General features: G+C 41.4%; 1 protein-coding gene across 4 annotated transcripts; it reads right to left on the bottom strand.

Moving 5' to 3' along the window:
- Positions 1 to 4258: 4258 nt before the first annotated feature.
- LOC142476981 (uncharacterized) lies at positions 4259 to 14865 on the bottom strand. 4 transcript variants are annotated; one of them, XM_075582053.1, is made up of 3 exons: positions 14384 to 14865; positions 12713 to 12888; positions 5666 to 9122 (listed from the first exon to the last, which is right to left on the bottom strand). In XM_075582053.1, exon 3 carries the CDS (start codon positions 8907 to 8909, stop codon positions 5874 to 5876), a length of 3036 nt encoding a protein of 1011 aa, XP_075438168.1. In that variant the 5' UTR covers positions 8910 to 9122; positions 12713 to 12888; positions 14384 to 14865; the 3' UTR covers positions 5666 to 5873. The 4 variants fall into 4 exon arrangements, with proteins under 4 accessions (XP_075438169.1, XP_075438168.1, XP_075438165.1 ...); XM_075582054.1 differs by lacking the exons at positions 12713 to 12888; positions 14384 to 14865 and having other exon boundaries at positions 4259 to 5809; positions 7760 to 10271; XM_075582050.1 differs by lacking the exon at positions 12713 to 12888.
- Between the last annotated feature and the right edge of the window lie 947 nt (positions 14866 to 15812).

Below are 15812 nucleotides of genomic sequence, written 5' to 3' on the forward strand. Positions count from 1 at the left end.
CATTCATATGCCATCTTATGATATTAAAATTAACAAATCAATGGGTTAAATATACATTGAATATTCACTATAGATTTGGACATGTGTATGTTTATGTTTCCACAGTTGATATATATGTGTTATTGATATTTCTTTTGTATGTGATTGGTCTTTTTTATTAATTTTTTACCTGTTTATTCCCTCTATGTGGATCTCTTCCCTCTGAGCATTACGCCCCTTTCCTGTGTTTCATTTCACAGGGAATTTGTGTCCTGGGGGTTTGTGTTTACCTGGACACAGGTGGGCGGTGCTTTTGAGGGTGTAAACCATATAAGAGTTTGATTAAGACCAGTGAAACTACTCTTTGATAAAGCGCACCATGCGAGAGGTTTCTCTTTTTAATTAGTTATGTCCCAATAAATAATTTGTTATTTTTTCTATTAGCCTCCAGTTCTCGTTTTTTCATAGTTGTGATCCAAGTCTTTTCCTTCCTGCTTACTACGTACAGTCAAGCTGGTGGTTTTATTAAATCTACCAGTCTTAAACACTGGCATATTCTGCAAAATGATGATATATTATCTGAAAGTTGCTGTGTACCACCAATGGTGGCATTCAAAAGAGGGAGGAATCTGGCGGATAGCCTGATACATGCAGATAATGAGGGTAACTACAGAACTCCTCATTTTCTGGAGGGTGGCAGACCGGGTAACTTTAGATGCATGAGCTGCTCGGTCTGTAACAGTCTGACTACCGGTAGTCAATTCAGTCACCCCCCAAAGCGGGAGAATCATAAAAATTAAAAATAGACGCCCCACAGCGTGTGCTCCGCTGCTACAGAGACTGGAACAGTGAAAGACATTATTGCTTGGCACGGCGAATTGGCTGTACTGCTGTTCAGCTGAACTGGAGACCTCCTAAGTACTACCTTGAGGCTGAGGGCTGTACTAACAGCTAACCGATTGGAAGACCACCCAGGCCCTACCCCCGAGGCTGAGGGATTGAGAAGGAGAGAGCCACGACATCTCTATTGGCGTCCGTTGGTGCTTGGGTAACATTAACCCTGAAATGATTGTTTTTTCTATCTAAATGTACGCTTAATACTCACCTTTATTTTGTGGTTACTAATATAATTTTTAATGCACTATGAGCGTTGTGCGCTGTGTTTTTTTGTATTTCTGTTTGCTATTAGGGGGTATTTGAGCCATCCATGGTGCCATAGCTGCAGACGTTCCATATACTCTACGTGTTTAAAGGTCACCTCTTTTTGTACATCACTATATCACCTCACTTTTATTGATTGTAGTAGCGCACTATATCTTTTCACATTTTCTCACTCCAGATAGGGAGACTTTCTTATTGAGACGTGAAGCATTCTGGATACATGCTTTAAATACCAGCAACGGTATGGGTCTTAATGAGCAACAGAATTTAAAATGCTTCCTTAATAGAAGGTAATTTTTTGTCTTTCTACAGGCATATTTGATCTTGCACCATCCATGGACTCTGCACTTACCTATTGGGAAAATTATCCTTTTTGTGTGGTTTTTTTCCCTTCACTCCCTCCCCCTTCTCTCCCCCCCCCCCTGGCTGTGTGTACCCATTTCTGACTAGGTATACACACTAGTATATTCTAAATACTGATGTACTGCATATTCTTATGTGGCATTTCACGGTAACTTTGCAGGATTATACTGATGTCATCAGCAGTATACAGTCACATGTTTTTAATAGTATATTGCTGTATTAGTTTTGTGCACATATGCTTTATGAATATTTTGGTGTGTGGTTTATTTACACTTTCAGGGTGATTTATAGGAGTGTGTCACTCCTCCCTGCTCTGACACTGATCCCATGGCGACGGATACATCTTTGTCCAGCCCTGTGAGTACAGTCTTGATTGGTGCACACACCCCCCTTCCCCCCGACGGGCGGGTCACGCTGACGTCATCATGGGGGAGTGTTCAGTCTGGGGAGAGGTGTGGCTGTGGCTGCATTCCTCCAAGACAGCTCTATGCTGTATTGCCAGGGATTTAGACCTAGACGTCTGACGTCACTAGGGGGCGCCATATGGTAGCTCTGACATCACTAGGGGGCGCCATATGGTAGCTCTGACGTCACTAGGGGGCGTCAACATCCTGGTTATGTGGCAGAGCGGGGAGAGTATCAGGGGGGTGGTATATATTGTGACTGTTTTCTTGTGTTTGGTAGCCTTCACCTTGAGAAAGGCAGTATTAGACTGCCGAAACGTTGGACTTTATGGCATATTAAACCTCCTTTGAGTAAGACCGTGTGCCTGCTTCTTCTTCTTTGTCCGGCTACAGGAAGGGTCAGGAGACAGGGAGGACAGAGGCAGGAGAAACCCATCTGACTCCGGCCTTGCCTGTCCCTACGAATACAAACATACAACCCCTCACTGAATAACATAGCCCTAATCCCATGTAATAATCCTGGGTGTAAACAAAATAATGGTTTTATGAATATTGTAATGGTTTATTAGGGACCTAGGAGGTGGCTAGTGGTGCTGTTATGTGTATTTTTGTTTATTGTGGGTAGTGGGGGTGGATGAACGGGGTATTGGCCCCAAGGATGGGTGTTTAGGCCTACCGGGTGGGGGGGGGGTAGCGGGAGGGGTTAACCCCTTCATTACCTTAGCGGTATTAACCACGAAGTTAAAGAAGAGGTTAAGTCATCCTGCAACCCCCTGGCAAGGCCTAAACACCCACCCAGGGCCAAATACCACCTTCACCCACCCCCGCTACCCACAATAAGCCTGGCACGGGTGTATAACCCCTTCATTGCCTTGGCGGTAATGAAGTTGCCTGTAAATGCATTTTTTATGCATCGGATTCATGCCGGGGGTCTCTGGTGCTGATATTAATGGATATCAGCTCTGGGACACATGCATGTTATTTTCATCGCAGCTTCACCCCACCTTCTTGCCAACTTTTGTGGCGGGACAATTTGGAGAAGAAACAGCAATTTTTTTTTTTTCCACAAAAAGGTTTTTATTATTGGATTACAGTACATTGCATACAGTGTCTACCAACCCGCTATCTTTCTTTATTGTACTATAACCCAATTTTTCTTTTTTCTAACGTCCTCCGTTTTGACACAGACATACCGGGTAGACGCACTCACGGACCTAACAAACCAGACGGACACAGAAAAGGGGGGGGGGGGGGGGAAGGGGGGCGAGCTCATTGTCTTCTCTGTGTTCACCGAGTCTACTCTTGTCTATTCTCAAAGGAGCAGCTTGTACCCGTGGGCGTTCTACTTACCGTCTGCCCTACCTGTTCCCCTTTTACACGCTGTCTGTACTGGTTCCTCATAGGAGAATGCATCTAGTTATATTATGGCATGATGGTGGCGGTATTCACCCCCGGGATGTCCGAGTGGTCTAGCCACTTGGTCCAAATTTTGAGGAAATTTGTGCCGGTGTCGTTGACCAGACTCGTCAACTGTTCCATCCGGCAAATATACCATATTCTGTTCCGAATTTTTGTAATTGTGGGTAGGTCTGGGAGCTTCCACATAGCTGCGAGTTCGCACCTCATGGCTGTTGCAAAGTGTGCAATCAATTTTTGCGCCGGTCTGTCTATTCCCCGAGTGCGCCTGCCCAGCAGGAACAGCCAAGGGTCTAGGGGGACCGGTCGTCCGAGAATACTCGTTAGCCAATCCTGGATTTCCTCCCATAGAGGAGCCACTTTTGGGCAACTCCACAGCATGTGAAGCAAGTCCGCCTGTTCCCCACATTGTTTTGGGCACAATGGTGGGTAGCCTTTGACGAACTTTGCTAATCGTGTTGGGGTGAGATACCACCTCATTAGGACTTTATATGCATTCTCCTTTAAGGTGGTGCATATAGAGCTTTTCGCTGCTGCCAGTACTATTGTGGACCAGTCTTTGTCTTCTAGCGTCTCCCCTAAGTCTGTTTCCCATTTAATTCTATAGTTAAGTTTAGTGTCAACGTCCTTTCCAGGGCAGACCACCTCTCCGTATATCCGAGAAGTAAGTCCCGATGTGTCCGTGCCTCTGGAACACAGCTGCTCAAAATTTGTGCGCTTGGGGCGTTTGGGAATTTTCATATAAAATGCTCGCACCTGGAGGTATCTAAAAAATTCAGAATTGGGCATCTCTGTTTCTGATCGAATTTGTTCGAATGTTTTGATAGCTTGGTTTCCCTCCAGGTGTAGTAGCCTAGTAATGCCTTTTGCTTTCCAGACCGCTAGGTTCTTGCGTAACATACCCGTAATCTGGGTTCAATCCACCTACCTCTCTTTATCAAGTGTCGCCTTATGGTGAGTTATATCCTGCTCTAAGCAGAGAACACAAACCAAAATGTTGCACTCGAAAAAGCCTCGGGCCACACCCTCACATATTATGATATATGGAGGGTATCGTGAGATTATTATTTATAAAGAAAGGGTACTCAGAGTTTGTATAAGAAAAGGTTTATCCTTTATTGTATTACAACAATATTCAGAAATATCAGAAATATCAGAACAAGCTTCTTATAAGCCAATGGCTAACAGTTACAGTATGTTACCAATCCATTCCTAACTATGCAGAGATTATAACTAGATATGCATTGTCAATACTCACAAACCAAAAGATATTATGTCAGGTCAGCCAGCCAGTCCCAGTCTCATCTGTGTGATGTCACACTTAAGTTCGGTTCTCTTTCTCTCTCTGATCTAACATGGAGTCGGGCCAACCTAATATAGAGTGTATTGTTTACTGCGTACGTGTGTCACGTGTCATGTGTCCATACTCTGTGGTTTGTGACGTATGATGTTTACGATCTTAGGACTTGTATTTAGTAACCTTGGATTTCATAAGTTACTGTTCTAACCACGGCGTGTTTACCGTTATAAGTTCCCCTTTTATGTCTTTGCAACCTGTCCTAATATCCTGCCACTTCTGAGCAAAACAAGCTATTATTTCTAAGACAAGAAAACCAGGAATATACTCTAAGCCATACTAGGCCTTACTATGATACTACGTATATAAGTACCTGTGACCTGTATTCATTATGCGTTATATGCCAGAAAATACCTGTAATCCATAACACCCTCTCCTACACATAATTATCATATTTTTGCAAATGCAGGAAAAACTATCAAAGCAGAAAATATTCATTATGTGTACTATTGGAAGACAGTGTCACAGCTCTCTGATGTAGATGAGCTTGAACTCATAGGAGTATGTGACTGATCGCCAAAACACCCACAACTGCGCATATGTGCACAAGTTATTCCACGATGGGAAGGTATCAATTTGTAAAAATCACCCAATTGTAAAGCGGGTTGATGTTGGCTTTCATACACACTCAAGAGCGTAGTATTCCAACGGGCACCAAAACAATGTTGATGTTTATTACCTGAACATGCAAGCAAAGTGGTACAATTATATGACCCGTGGCTGACAATACTGATATGACCTTCTTCAATTGTATAAAAAGACATTTGAAATATTTGACGGTGGATGTCTCTACACTTGAAGTTGGGTTGATCACCAAGAGACAGCAAAGATTTCACTTGCCAAAAATTACATAACATTAGCAAGCTACGCGGTAGCAATGTCCCATTAGGTGTTAAAACAGAAAACGGTCCAGAGGAAGCAAGAGAGTCCTGATACATAAAGTCTCTCATCGTATCGTGAACTGCATGCACTTTGCGGGGTTTCCGATTTGGCAAAACCAGTTCATCTAAGTACATCCTCATGGAGGTCTGATAGGAACGTGGTAGACGCAAGATTTGTGAAGCATCTTTCTTTTCGTCTGTGTCCTTGCAACAAAGCATACTGCAGCAGGTTAGATTTGACCTGTGTGCTTAAAACAGTATATTAGTATCTAGGTAAAAATATAAGAATATATGCTATAAAGCAAAATGTGATTAAGCTGAACGCCTCTTCATCTTCATCTTCGGAAGAAATGAGAAAATACGAAGCAAAATAACAAGGATTATTATCCCTAAAATAAAAAACAATATTGGTTTTAAATAACCTAGGATTCCAAACGCATTTCCCAGTCCACTAAAGATACTTTTACCAGTAGATTGTAGGCTAGTACCTATCTTTGTCAAAAAATTACCTGTCATGGGCCAAAAAGTTTTCAATGACTCACCCAGTGTAGTTAACCACTGGGGAAAATCACCTGGGTGCAAATCAACACGTAGTAATTCACTGTGAACTCTCTGTAAAAGGGTATGTACTATATCATGTGTGAACCCTATAGTAACTTTCATCTTCTTTAAATGTGCCAAATAGGCTGTCATGTGAGGAAGGATCAGTGTGATAGCTGGTACCTGGAAATGTACTCCAGATGTGAATTTCTGATGTAACAGAGGTGGAATAAGTGTAGTACCATAACACTGTATACTCCCATTAACCGTGACAAGTGATGCCTGAAAAGGAGGAATATCGCAATCCTTTTCTGTAGATAACACTATGTAACTCCCATTATCTAGGCTGTGAATTAATGTAAAAGGGGTTTGAATAGGCATTACAGTTATCGGGCAGTTGCTACCTTGCATTTGATCATTGCAAGGCATGTGCTGTATAATGTCATCACAAATCAAGTAACCTCTATCAACACATCTTATAGTGCTGATGAAAAATTTACGATCACATTTCACAGACATGTATTGAAATGGTTGCGCAACCTGCATCCTTGCGAAATAAGAACCTGTGTGTGTTATGTGTCCAAAATTAAGCAGTTCCCAATTTGTTGTATACACATCTCCTGGAATAAATAATTCATAGTATATAAAAACCTCCCATAATGAGTCATCAGGGTTATGAACCCGTCTGTGGTTTCTTTCTCGTATGTCATAAACTGTGGTTTGTGAAACATATGCCAGGATTTCAGATTCCTTCGGACTTAAATTGAGAGTCTGTGTGATTAAAGTGAGATTTAAAAGTGATATGTCAACCTTTTTACTTTGCAATGTTAACCTGATAGAAGTAATGTGATTAAGAATAACCAAAGCTTTAATTTCTTCAGATAACACTGTTATATCTGAAATTGTGTAGGAAGCAAATTTTATCATGTGATCTCTTAACACCAAAATACCTCTCCTTAATTCTTCATCATTTGAGTCAGAGATTTGACTTATAACAGAAACAGAATCACTCAGCAGGTGTCCTGTGGTTATAAGAATATCATTGTTAGTAAGCAATTTTCTTGCAGATGTTTTACTTGAAACTTTACATTCATTCATGAACTCTGTGTCATTTTCATAATACACTATGGCATTAATCGTTGCATTCGTACCCCACATTGCCTCTGAGTAGGGCATGTTAACAATATTACGTGTGGTGCACGTGTCATACTCACAGGGTTTATCATCTGGAGCTATTTGAACATTCATCAAATCGCTCATTGCCCTGATTACCGTGTCAACATTCATATGCAAACTATCATTGAGACATTTCTGGAACAGGGAGTAGACTTTGTAATTAGGTTTCATAATCACTATTCGCTCCACACACCAAAAACCTCGTAACCCAGAAAAATGTAAAAATCCTTGATCAATCATTTTCGGTTGCCAGTTAAAATAGCCTTGCGTGAGATTGTAATAAAAGGAACACGGTTTACAACCGTACTTGAATACTGTAGTGTCCTTATCACAGATTCCTTCATTAATCAATTTCTCCAATGTGATACCACACGCATTCTTGAAACCTTTACATGAATGGCTGTAGTATGTCGTATTGGTAAATGTAGCAAAGCGTGGTTGAGTGCAAGTGTCCCATGCTGTAGGTTCACGAAACAACATACCATCACCTTTTGTATTCCATTCTTTCGGAAGTGCTGCTGTCTTTAGCTGTCCAGTTTTAGCATCTTCCATCACATCTTGAAGTTTGTGTAACAGGTCCTCAGCGGTTATTGATGAGTTCCACCATCCTGAGTAAATACTGTCAGTACAAAAAACAGCAGATATATACGGTCTTACCCCCCCAGGTATTCTGTACTCTTCTTCTTCAGCACCTTCCCAGAATGCCACTCTTGGATCAGTCTGTCCATTGGGAACGAATCCGTTCTGAGTAATTTGACCTGTATTCAGATAGAAAATAGGGTATTGCTTATACCTTATATTGTCCATGGTCACACCAGGCCGAGGGCAATGATCAGCTTTCAGCTCCTTCGTTGGCCATTTACGTGTTCCTTGAAAGTCAATGAAATAACAATGTCCAAATTCAGCATGACAACGTTGTTCACGGTAGCTTTGCTGCTTCCAATGGTCATGAAGGGGTAAATCATATTTCAGGCTTGTAGATTGCAGCTGTTGCATCTGTGCATTCAGATGTTGTGTCACCAGCTTCCTTCCTCCTGGCGTAGTTATACCAGCTTCTTTAGCTAGCACAGTAGAATCAAACAGCACAACCTGTGAAATCCCCAAAGTCTTTCGTTTCTGGATGATAGGTTTAGGAAACGGCTTCCAATACACACCTTGAGGTATACCCACCGACTGTATGTCCACCGGTTTCAAATCGTAATGTAGTCCTCGTTTCACGATGCCGGAGTCTGGTGTGGTAATACCGTGTGCTGCTGTACGTTTCCAGTCGATGATTTCTCCTTCTTGCTGAGTCACAAAATGCCATTGTAACCTGAAAATAACGCTGGCCGATATTGCTAGAAAAGCAAAACAGATTGAGAGACACAAAATAGTCTTTAACAGTCTTTTCTTTGTGATCACCTTAGCCACTGTTTGATAGGCCTTCTGGTAAATGTTGCGTTGATCCGGTATGGCAGGTAACACATATATATGTCTTTGGTCACTGTCAGGGAAGTCAGCTTCAGCTTGTAGGACCTCACCTGCGTGATTATTTTCCACATCCTGTTGTCTTGCAATCTGTGCTTCGAGAGGCTGCAGCTCGATCGAAGTCTGTCGCAGATACGGTGTCTCCTCCATCTTGAACAGTGACATTACTGCAATGTGCTGTAGGCTTAAGATTATCGATACTCACTTTTCTTTCTTTTCCTTTTGTATCTTGGATGATAAAGGTTCTTTCATTTATCTTTTTAAGTATCGTGGTAGGTTTCTTCCACTTAGGCCGCAACGGCTTTACCTTAGCAACCCTCTCCTGGACCGAATGTCCAATCTGCGGCGTCCAAGCTGCAGGATTACGTGGTGTGTGGGCTGTATGGGAAAAAGAATCCCTCAATTCCTGTAAAATTAATATTTGTTCAAGTCTCCCTGGGACAGAAATAGAATCATTAGTAAACGGTGTATTCATAGGAGTACCATATAACAGTTCATGGGGTGTTTTACCAGTTATTGAGTTAGGAATATTATTTAGGCCAATTTGAACCGTAACTAAGAGTGGATACCACTGTGTAGGACGATTAGATAGCATTTTGGTTAAAAGTCGTTTTACCTCGTAATTTCTACGCTCAGCGATCCCAGCGCTTTCCGGGTGCCACGGTGAGCTGAAGGCCCAATCAACACCTAATGTTGCGGCCCATTCCTTGGTTTCTGCCGCTGTGAAAGCAGGTCCACCATCGGAATGAAAGGCCTTGGGCTTAGCCACACTTACTAAGGTGTTGAGACATTTAAGCGTAGAGCTAGATGTCGTACCACGAACGGGGTATAACCACGTAAACCTTGTACAAGCATCAACACAAACCAAAACATGTTTGTAGGAATGTGATGCTGGCAAAGGTCCAATATGGTCCAAATATATTAAATCAAACGGTTTGTTCGGTATTGCATTAATAATAAATGGTGGGGTCTGATGATTAGGAGCGTTCACCAACCGACATGGTTTACAGTTGCTTAGAACTGTCTTAACTGTTTTCCTCATGTTCGGCCACCAGTATTTGTGTTTCAGTGTCAACAAAACATTTTCTCTCCCTAGGTGAGGGTGTCCCACACTGTCGTGTGCTTGCGTAGCGATCTGCATTCTGCTTGCTACAGGGGGAACAATGAATTCATTAGCATCAATTACAACCATGCAATTATTGTCGACTTGTTTAAATGAGTATTTCTTAGGATACCCAGGTGGATTAGGCCTGGTGGTATCCAGACAAGCATACAACTCTGCATCGAGACTGGCTGACTTTGACTGTGCCCTTGTTAACACTTTGTTAACGGCAAATTTCTGACTTACAGTTTGCGCGAGACTATCTGCAAACTGGTTACCCATAGTATGAACCGATGAACCAAGCGTTCTGTGCGCTGGCTCGTGTACAATTTCAATATCAGGCTTTTGATCAAGATAGGCCGCAATGGCCTTCCACTTAGCTATATGCGTTAGTGGTTTCCTTTTGGCATTTAAAAACCCATTTGATCTCCAAATTGGTAGGTCCTGCAATGCTGAACGTGCTAAATAAGCGGAATCTGTAACTATAAGTACATGTCCCTTAACTGTAAGTGCTTCTTTCATAGCAAAAGCTAATGCATGAATCTCTGCAAACTGTGCAGAGTGATCTCCAACAGGTAATTGCCAACTATGAATCAAATTCATATGTGCATCATATTTTGCAATTCCTGAACCTGCAGATTTATTCACTCCTTCTTTGCTGGAGTCTACAGCTGAACCATCTGTGTAGAAAATGCATGTGTAAAAGTCATTTGGGTGTGTTTGATTTTCCCATGTTACCCCTTCAAAGGGGGATGGGAGGTCGTCTAATGTAGTTAAAGTTTTATCATGCACAAAATGTATTTGGGGATCTTCTATAATGGTATACCATTTTAACCAGCGACTTCTTAACGCCTTCCTATCCGGAATGGTCTGTTTCTGCAATGTTGCTAGTGAAGCTACTGAAGTGTATATATAGATATCCTGTCCCTGTGCCAAATCACGTGATTTTAGCACTGTGAGTGTAATCGCTGATAATAGTTTTTCAAGCGACAAATATCTCTTCTCTGTGTTTGTAAATACATAAGATAATAATGTAATTGGTACTGTTTCCATAGCATTGTAAATTCTAATGTATGCAGCTAGAGGTGAAATGTTGACATAAGCTGACAATGGTTTTGTCGGGTCGCGCTGCGCTAAGTAGGAAGCATCATTAACTGCTGCTAATAACTTTCGCAATGCCTCATCCTCAACTGTTAACCATTTAAAAGGTGTTTTCGGTCTAGTCTGCTCTGACTTAATCTCGCGTGATGTTGCGTGATGTAATGGTTCAATCAGTACATTAAAATCTGGGATAAACGTCATTGAAAAATTCAGTAACCCAATAATGCTTCTTAACTGTTTTAGTGATTTTGGAACACTGATGTTGGAAACTTTTTCTCTGTAATTAGTAGAGAGCCCTCTGCCATTTTCAGCTATTTCAAAGCCTAAAAATGTCACAGTTTCTCTTGCAAGCTGAGATTTCTTTAGGGAAACAAGGTAACCTGCTTCTGTCAATGTAATTAACACTTCTGTCATAGCTTTAAAATGCTCTTCTTCTGTGTCATGTGATAGGTACACGTCATCAACATAAATTTCTGTATTGGCAAACTTAGACAATAGTGAGACTACGTCTGCAGTGAATAAAGCTGGACTATTTACAAAACCTTGTGGTAAGCGTGTAAAAACCAATTGTTTACCTTGCCAGGTAAATGCGGTTAGCCAATAACTCTCAGGCGTGATTGGGTGGCTAAAATACCCATTGCTTAAGTCAAACGTAGTTTTAAAGCGTTTACGCTGTAATCCGCTTAAGATTGAAGGTGAATGTGTGTTCTGTGCTGCCACTGAAGGTGTGACTCTGTTCACTTCCCTATAATCTAACACCATTCGCCATGAACCATCTTTTTTAGGCACTGGATATACTGCAGTATTCATTTGGCTATACTGTTCAAGCAGTACTCCTTGTTTAAGTAAATCATTGATTACAATTTGTATGCTTGGTAAGGCGGCATGATTAATTTTATATTGTGCCTGTTTCTTTGGTAGTGTAGAACATGTATTAATATTGTGTACGATTTGTTTTCTAAATCCGACCTGATTTTCCCACTGTTGAAAAATATATTTGTGTGTCGTTAACCAATTATACAATTTTGTTTTATCATTAAAAGCACTTTCATTGCATTGATCTGTGATAATTTTTTCCAAGTCAAATTTCACAGTCAATTCCGTATGCTTGCGGTTTTCTGTAACTTCCTCTTTTATTGTAAAGAAGGAAGCCACATCTTTGTATGCTATAAGAAAGTCACAACCTAATCTGTCATGTTCAACTAATTCAATAGAAACTCGCCTGTCATTAATTTTTAAGTCTAAATAATATGAAGGATAAGTGCCATTTCCCTCAATTGTTTGTATCGTGATGTCGTGTACATAATTTTCATCTATTAAAATATCAGTTCTTACAAGGGATATGTCGGCTTGTGTGTCTAATAGGCCAGTGTAATCTTTTCCCTTGTAGTGAATGTTTAACGTTAAGTTTGTCATTCCTCAAAGAGGAAGTCTGTAGGGAGGTGAGTTATCTTCCCAACAAATTTCTCTGTGCTCGCCGGTGTCGTCGCTGCTGCAGCCTGTTTAACCTCACGTTGGCTGTTCGTTAATCCTGAAGTCTGCGTAGCAAAACCTGTACGCTTGTCACGAAATTTAATTTCGCTAGCCTTGCCTTGCCCATATCTGTCAGGAGTTTTAATGTATTGTCTCAGATTATATCTGGACACTGCACCCTCACTACGAGCTTGCTGTTCAAAGCGTGTATTTTGTTGTGTAGTTTGTGGTGTAGGAGTGTTTTGTCTTTGTGTAGGAGTCTGAAAACTTCTATTATCTCTTTGAAAATTACCTCTTCTGTCCCACTGCTCGTCTCTAGGATAAACTGGAGTCTGATACTGGGTGAACGGAGGTCTCCACTTTCTCTCTTGGACAAGAAAATTTCCCCTCTTTTCTGCGTTTGATCTCTCAGGTTTCCTGTCACTGGTTTGTGGCTTAGTTAATCCAATCGGATCCCCAGTGAGTGATCTGCCGACAAGAGTGTAAGTATTTTTCAGAATCTCAGGAACCATAATTGGTTTTTGTTCCACTGGTACACCTTGAATTTGTCTTTCAAGGTCTAACAGCAAACCCTGTCCCTTAATCAAAGCCTTCAGACAACCCCACACAATCTCATGGTTGCCTTGTGTAAAGCGTAACCCTAGAATATAAGCTGCTACAATCCCACTAGTCTTATTAACTTGTCCTAGCGTATCTGCCAGTGATGAGATCGTAACTTTTCCATGGGTTTTCTCATACACATTGCTGATGACTGAATCCCAGTCTCGTGCTTCAGCTAATGTGATTGACAAACCCGCTGGTAGCAGGGAATTTACCAAAGCAAGTTTCTGATTTGCGGTCGGTGTAGGATATACCCCATCTAAACAATGCGTTCTCTCATTAAGCCACAATGCAATGTCTTTTGGATTAGTTGGCAACTTTCCAATAGTAGCCTTAATGTTCGCCATGGGAATACAAACTTGTACCCGAGCTGGTACATCAATTAACGCTGGAGCAGCTCCTCTAATTGCGAAGAGGGCATTAACAATTTCTCTTAACAGCGTGATTTCTGCAGTTGCATTTCCGCGCTCTGTCAGAACGTCGCGTGCTGCTGGTGTTAACTCAAGTAATGTAACTGGTGTAAATAAGTGTGTGCGATTCTCCCCATATTTCGCACCAGAATTAATAGGACCATGTCTGTCCACGCCTGTAGCAATCACAGGCTGTTGTCCCAAAATGACAGTCGCTGCATTATGTGTCAAATTAATGATCGTGTGTATTAACGGATCATATGCCTGTTGTACGTACTGATATGTGTTTGGATCAGTTGTGGTGTCTATTGTTAGATAGCAGTATCTTGCCCCAGGTCCCCACGGGCCAAATTGAATTTCAAATGCCAGAGTTTCACCGTCAATCAGATTTCTCTGATACTGATTCCTCATTAAAACATTCAGATCTGCAACTCGTGCAAAATCCGTAACAGCCATGATATACTATATATATATATATAATGAAAATTGTACCTTCTCTTTTATAAAGAGGAAATAGCATACACGTGTACTTTCAAGATTAAATGGGTAACGTCAGATTTATTATACAACTCATGAGTAATTAACCACGTTGGAGCGCCATAATCTGGGTTCAATCCACCTACCTCTCTTTATCAAGTGTCGCCTTATGGTGAGTTATATCCTGCTCTAAGCAGAGAACACAAACCAAAATGTTGCACTCGAAAAAGCCTCGGGCCACACCCTCACATATTATGATATATGGAGGGTATCGTGAGATTATTATTTATAAAGAAAGGGTACTCAGAGTTTGTATAAGAAAAGGTTTATCCTTTATTGTATTACAACAATATTCAGAAATATCAGAAATATCAGAACAAGCTTCTTATAAGCCAATGGCTAACAGTTACAGTATGTTACCAATCCATTCCTAACTATGCAGAGATTATAACTAGATATGCATTGTCAATACTCACAAACCAAAAGATATTATGTCAGGTCAGCCAGCCAGTCCCAGTCTCATCTGTGTGATGTCACACTTAAGTTCGGTTCTCTTTCTCTCTCTGATCTAACATGGAGTCGGGCCAACCTAATATAGAGTGTATTGTTTACTGCGTACGTGTGTCACGTGTCATGTGTCCATACTCTGTGGTTTGTGACGTATGATGTTTACGATCTTAGGACTTGTATTTAGTAACCTTGGATTTCATAAGTTACTGTTCTAACCACGGCGTGTTTACCGTTATAAGTTCCCCTTTTATGTCTTTGCAACCTGTCCTAATATCCTGCCACTTCTGAGCAAAACAAGCTATTATTTCTAAGACAAGAAAACCAGGAATATACTCTAAGCCATACTAGGCCTTACTATGATACTACGTATATAAGTACCTGTGACCTGTATTCATTATGCGTTATATGCCAGAAAATACCTGTAATCCATAACACCCGGAGCGAAATCAGGGTTCCCCGTAATCGGGGTCATAAGTGTGTGCTGGTTTGTCAGGGCCCACTTGTGTTTGGTGTTCTCCCAAGTAGCCAACGAGCAATTCACTGTGGCCAGCGGCTCACTCAAGGTCTGATATATCTTTTTGGGTAGCCAAATTAGATCCTTTATCTCTACGGGGTCACAGCAAGCCTTTTCCAACTCAACCCACCTTCGCAGGCTAGGTTGCATGTGCCACTGAATAATTTGGGTTAATTGTGCCGCTTTGAAGTACGATATCAAGCAAGGTACCCCCAAACCTCCTCTAACTGTTGGCCTTGTGAGGATGCTATTTTTTATACGTGATTTTTTATTACCCCAGACGAATTTCACCATAGAGGACTGTAAGCGGAGGATGTCGTCTCTGTTCACTTGTATCGGAAGGGTCTGAAACAGATACAAGATTCGGGGGAGGAGATTCATCTTAAGGCACTGGATCCTGCCGATCCACGAAATTGTGTGGCCTGACCAGATCCGTAGATCCTCCTTCAGAGTCCTAATTAGCCTGGGGTAGTTGGCTTTGTAGAGGGCGTCGTAGTTTTTGGTTATATAGATACCTAAATATTTAATGGAGGAGGCTTGCCATTTGAAATTAAAATTTAGTTCAATCAATTTTTCGGTGACCTTTGGCAGGTTGATATTTAGTGCTTCTGATTTTGTCTGATTGATTTTGAATCCCGAAATCTTATTAAAATTGTCTAGCAAACTGAAGACATTTGGCAGGGAGGTAAGGGGTTTGGATAACATTAGTATAATGTCATCTGCATACAGGGCCACTTTGTGTGACTGATCATTTATCTGTATACCTGTTATGTCGGGGGAGTTGCGGATGTGTGCCGCTAGGGGTTCTATACAAAATGCAAAAATGAGTGGGGACAGGGGGCATCCCTGTCTGGTGCCGCTCTTTATAGGAAAGTCATCCG

Source organism: Ascaphus truei, unplaced genomic scaffold, assembly GCF_040206685.1.
Source record: "Ascaphus truei isolate aAscTru1 unplaced genomic scaffold, aAscTru1.hap1 HAP1_SCAFFOLD_1843, whole genome shotgun sequence".
In the NCBI taxonomy this organism is placed as follows: Eukaryota; Metazoa; Chordata; class Amphibia; order Anura; family Ascaphidae; genus Ascaphus; species Ascaphus truei.

What these genes read in the sequence shown, in the direction of transcription:
- LOC142476981 (XM_075582050.1), bottom strand. Translation starts at nt 8,909, where the DNA reads ATGTCACTGTTCAAGATGGAGGAGACACCGTATCTGCGACAGACTTCG.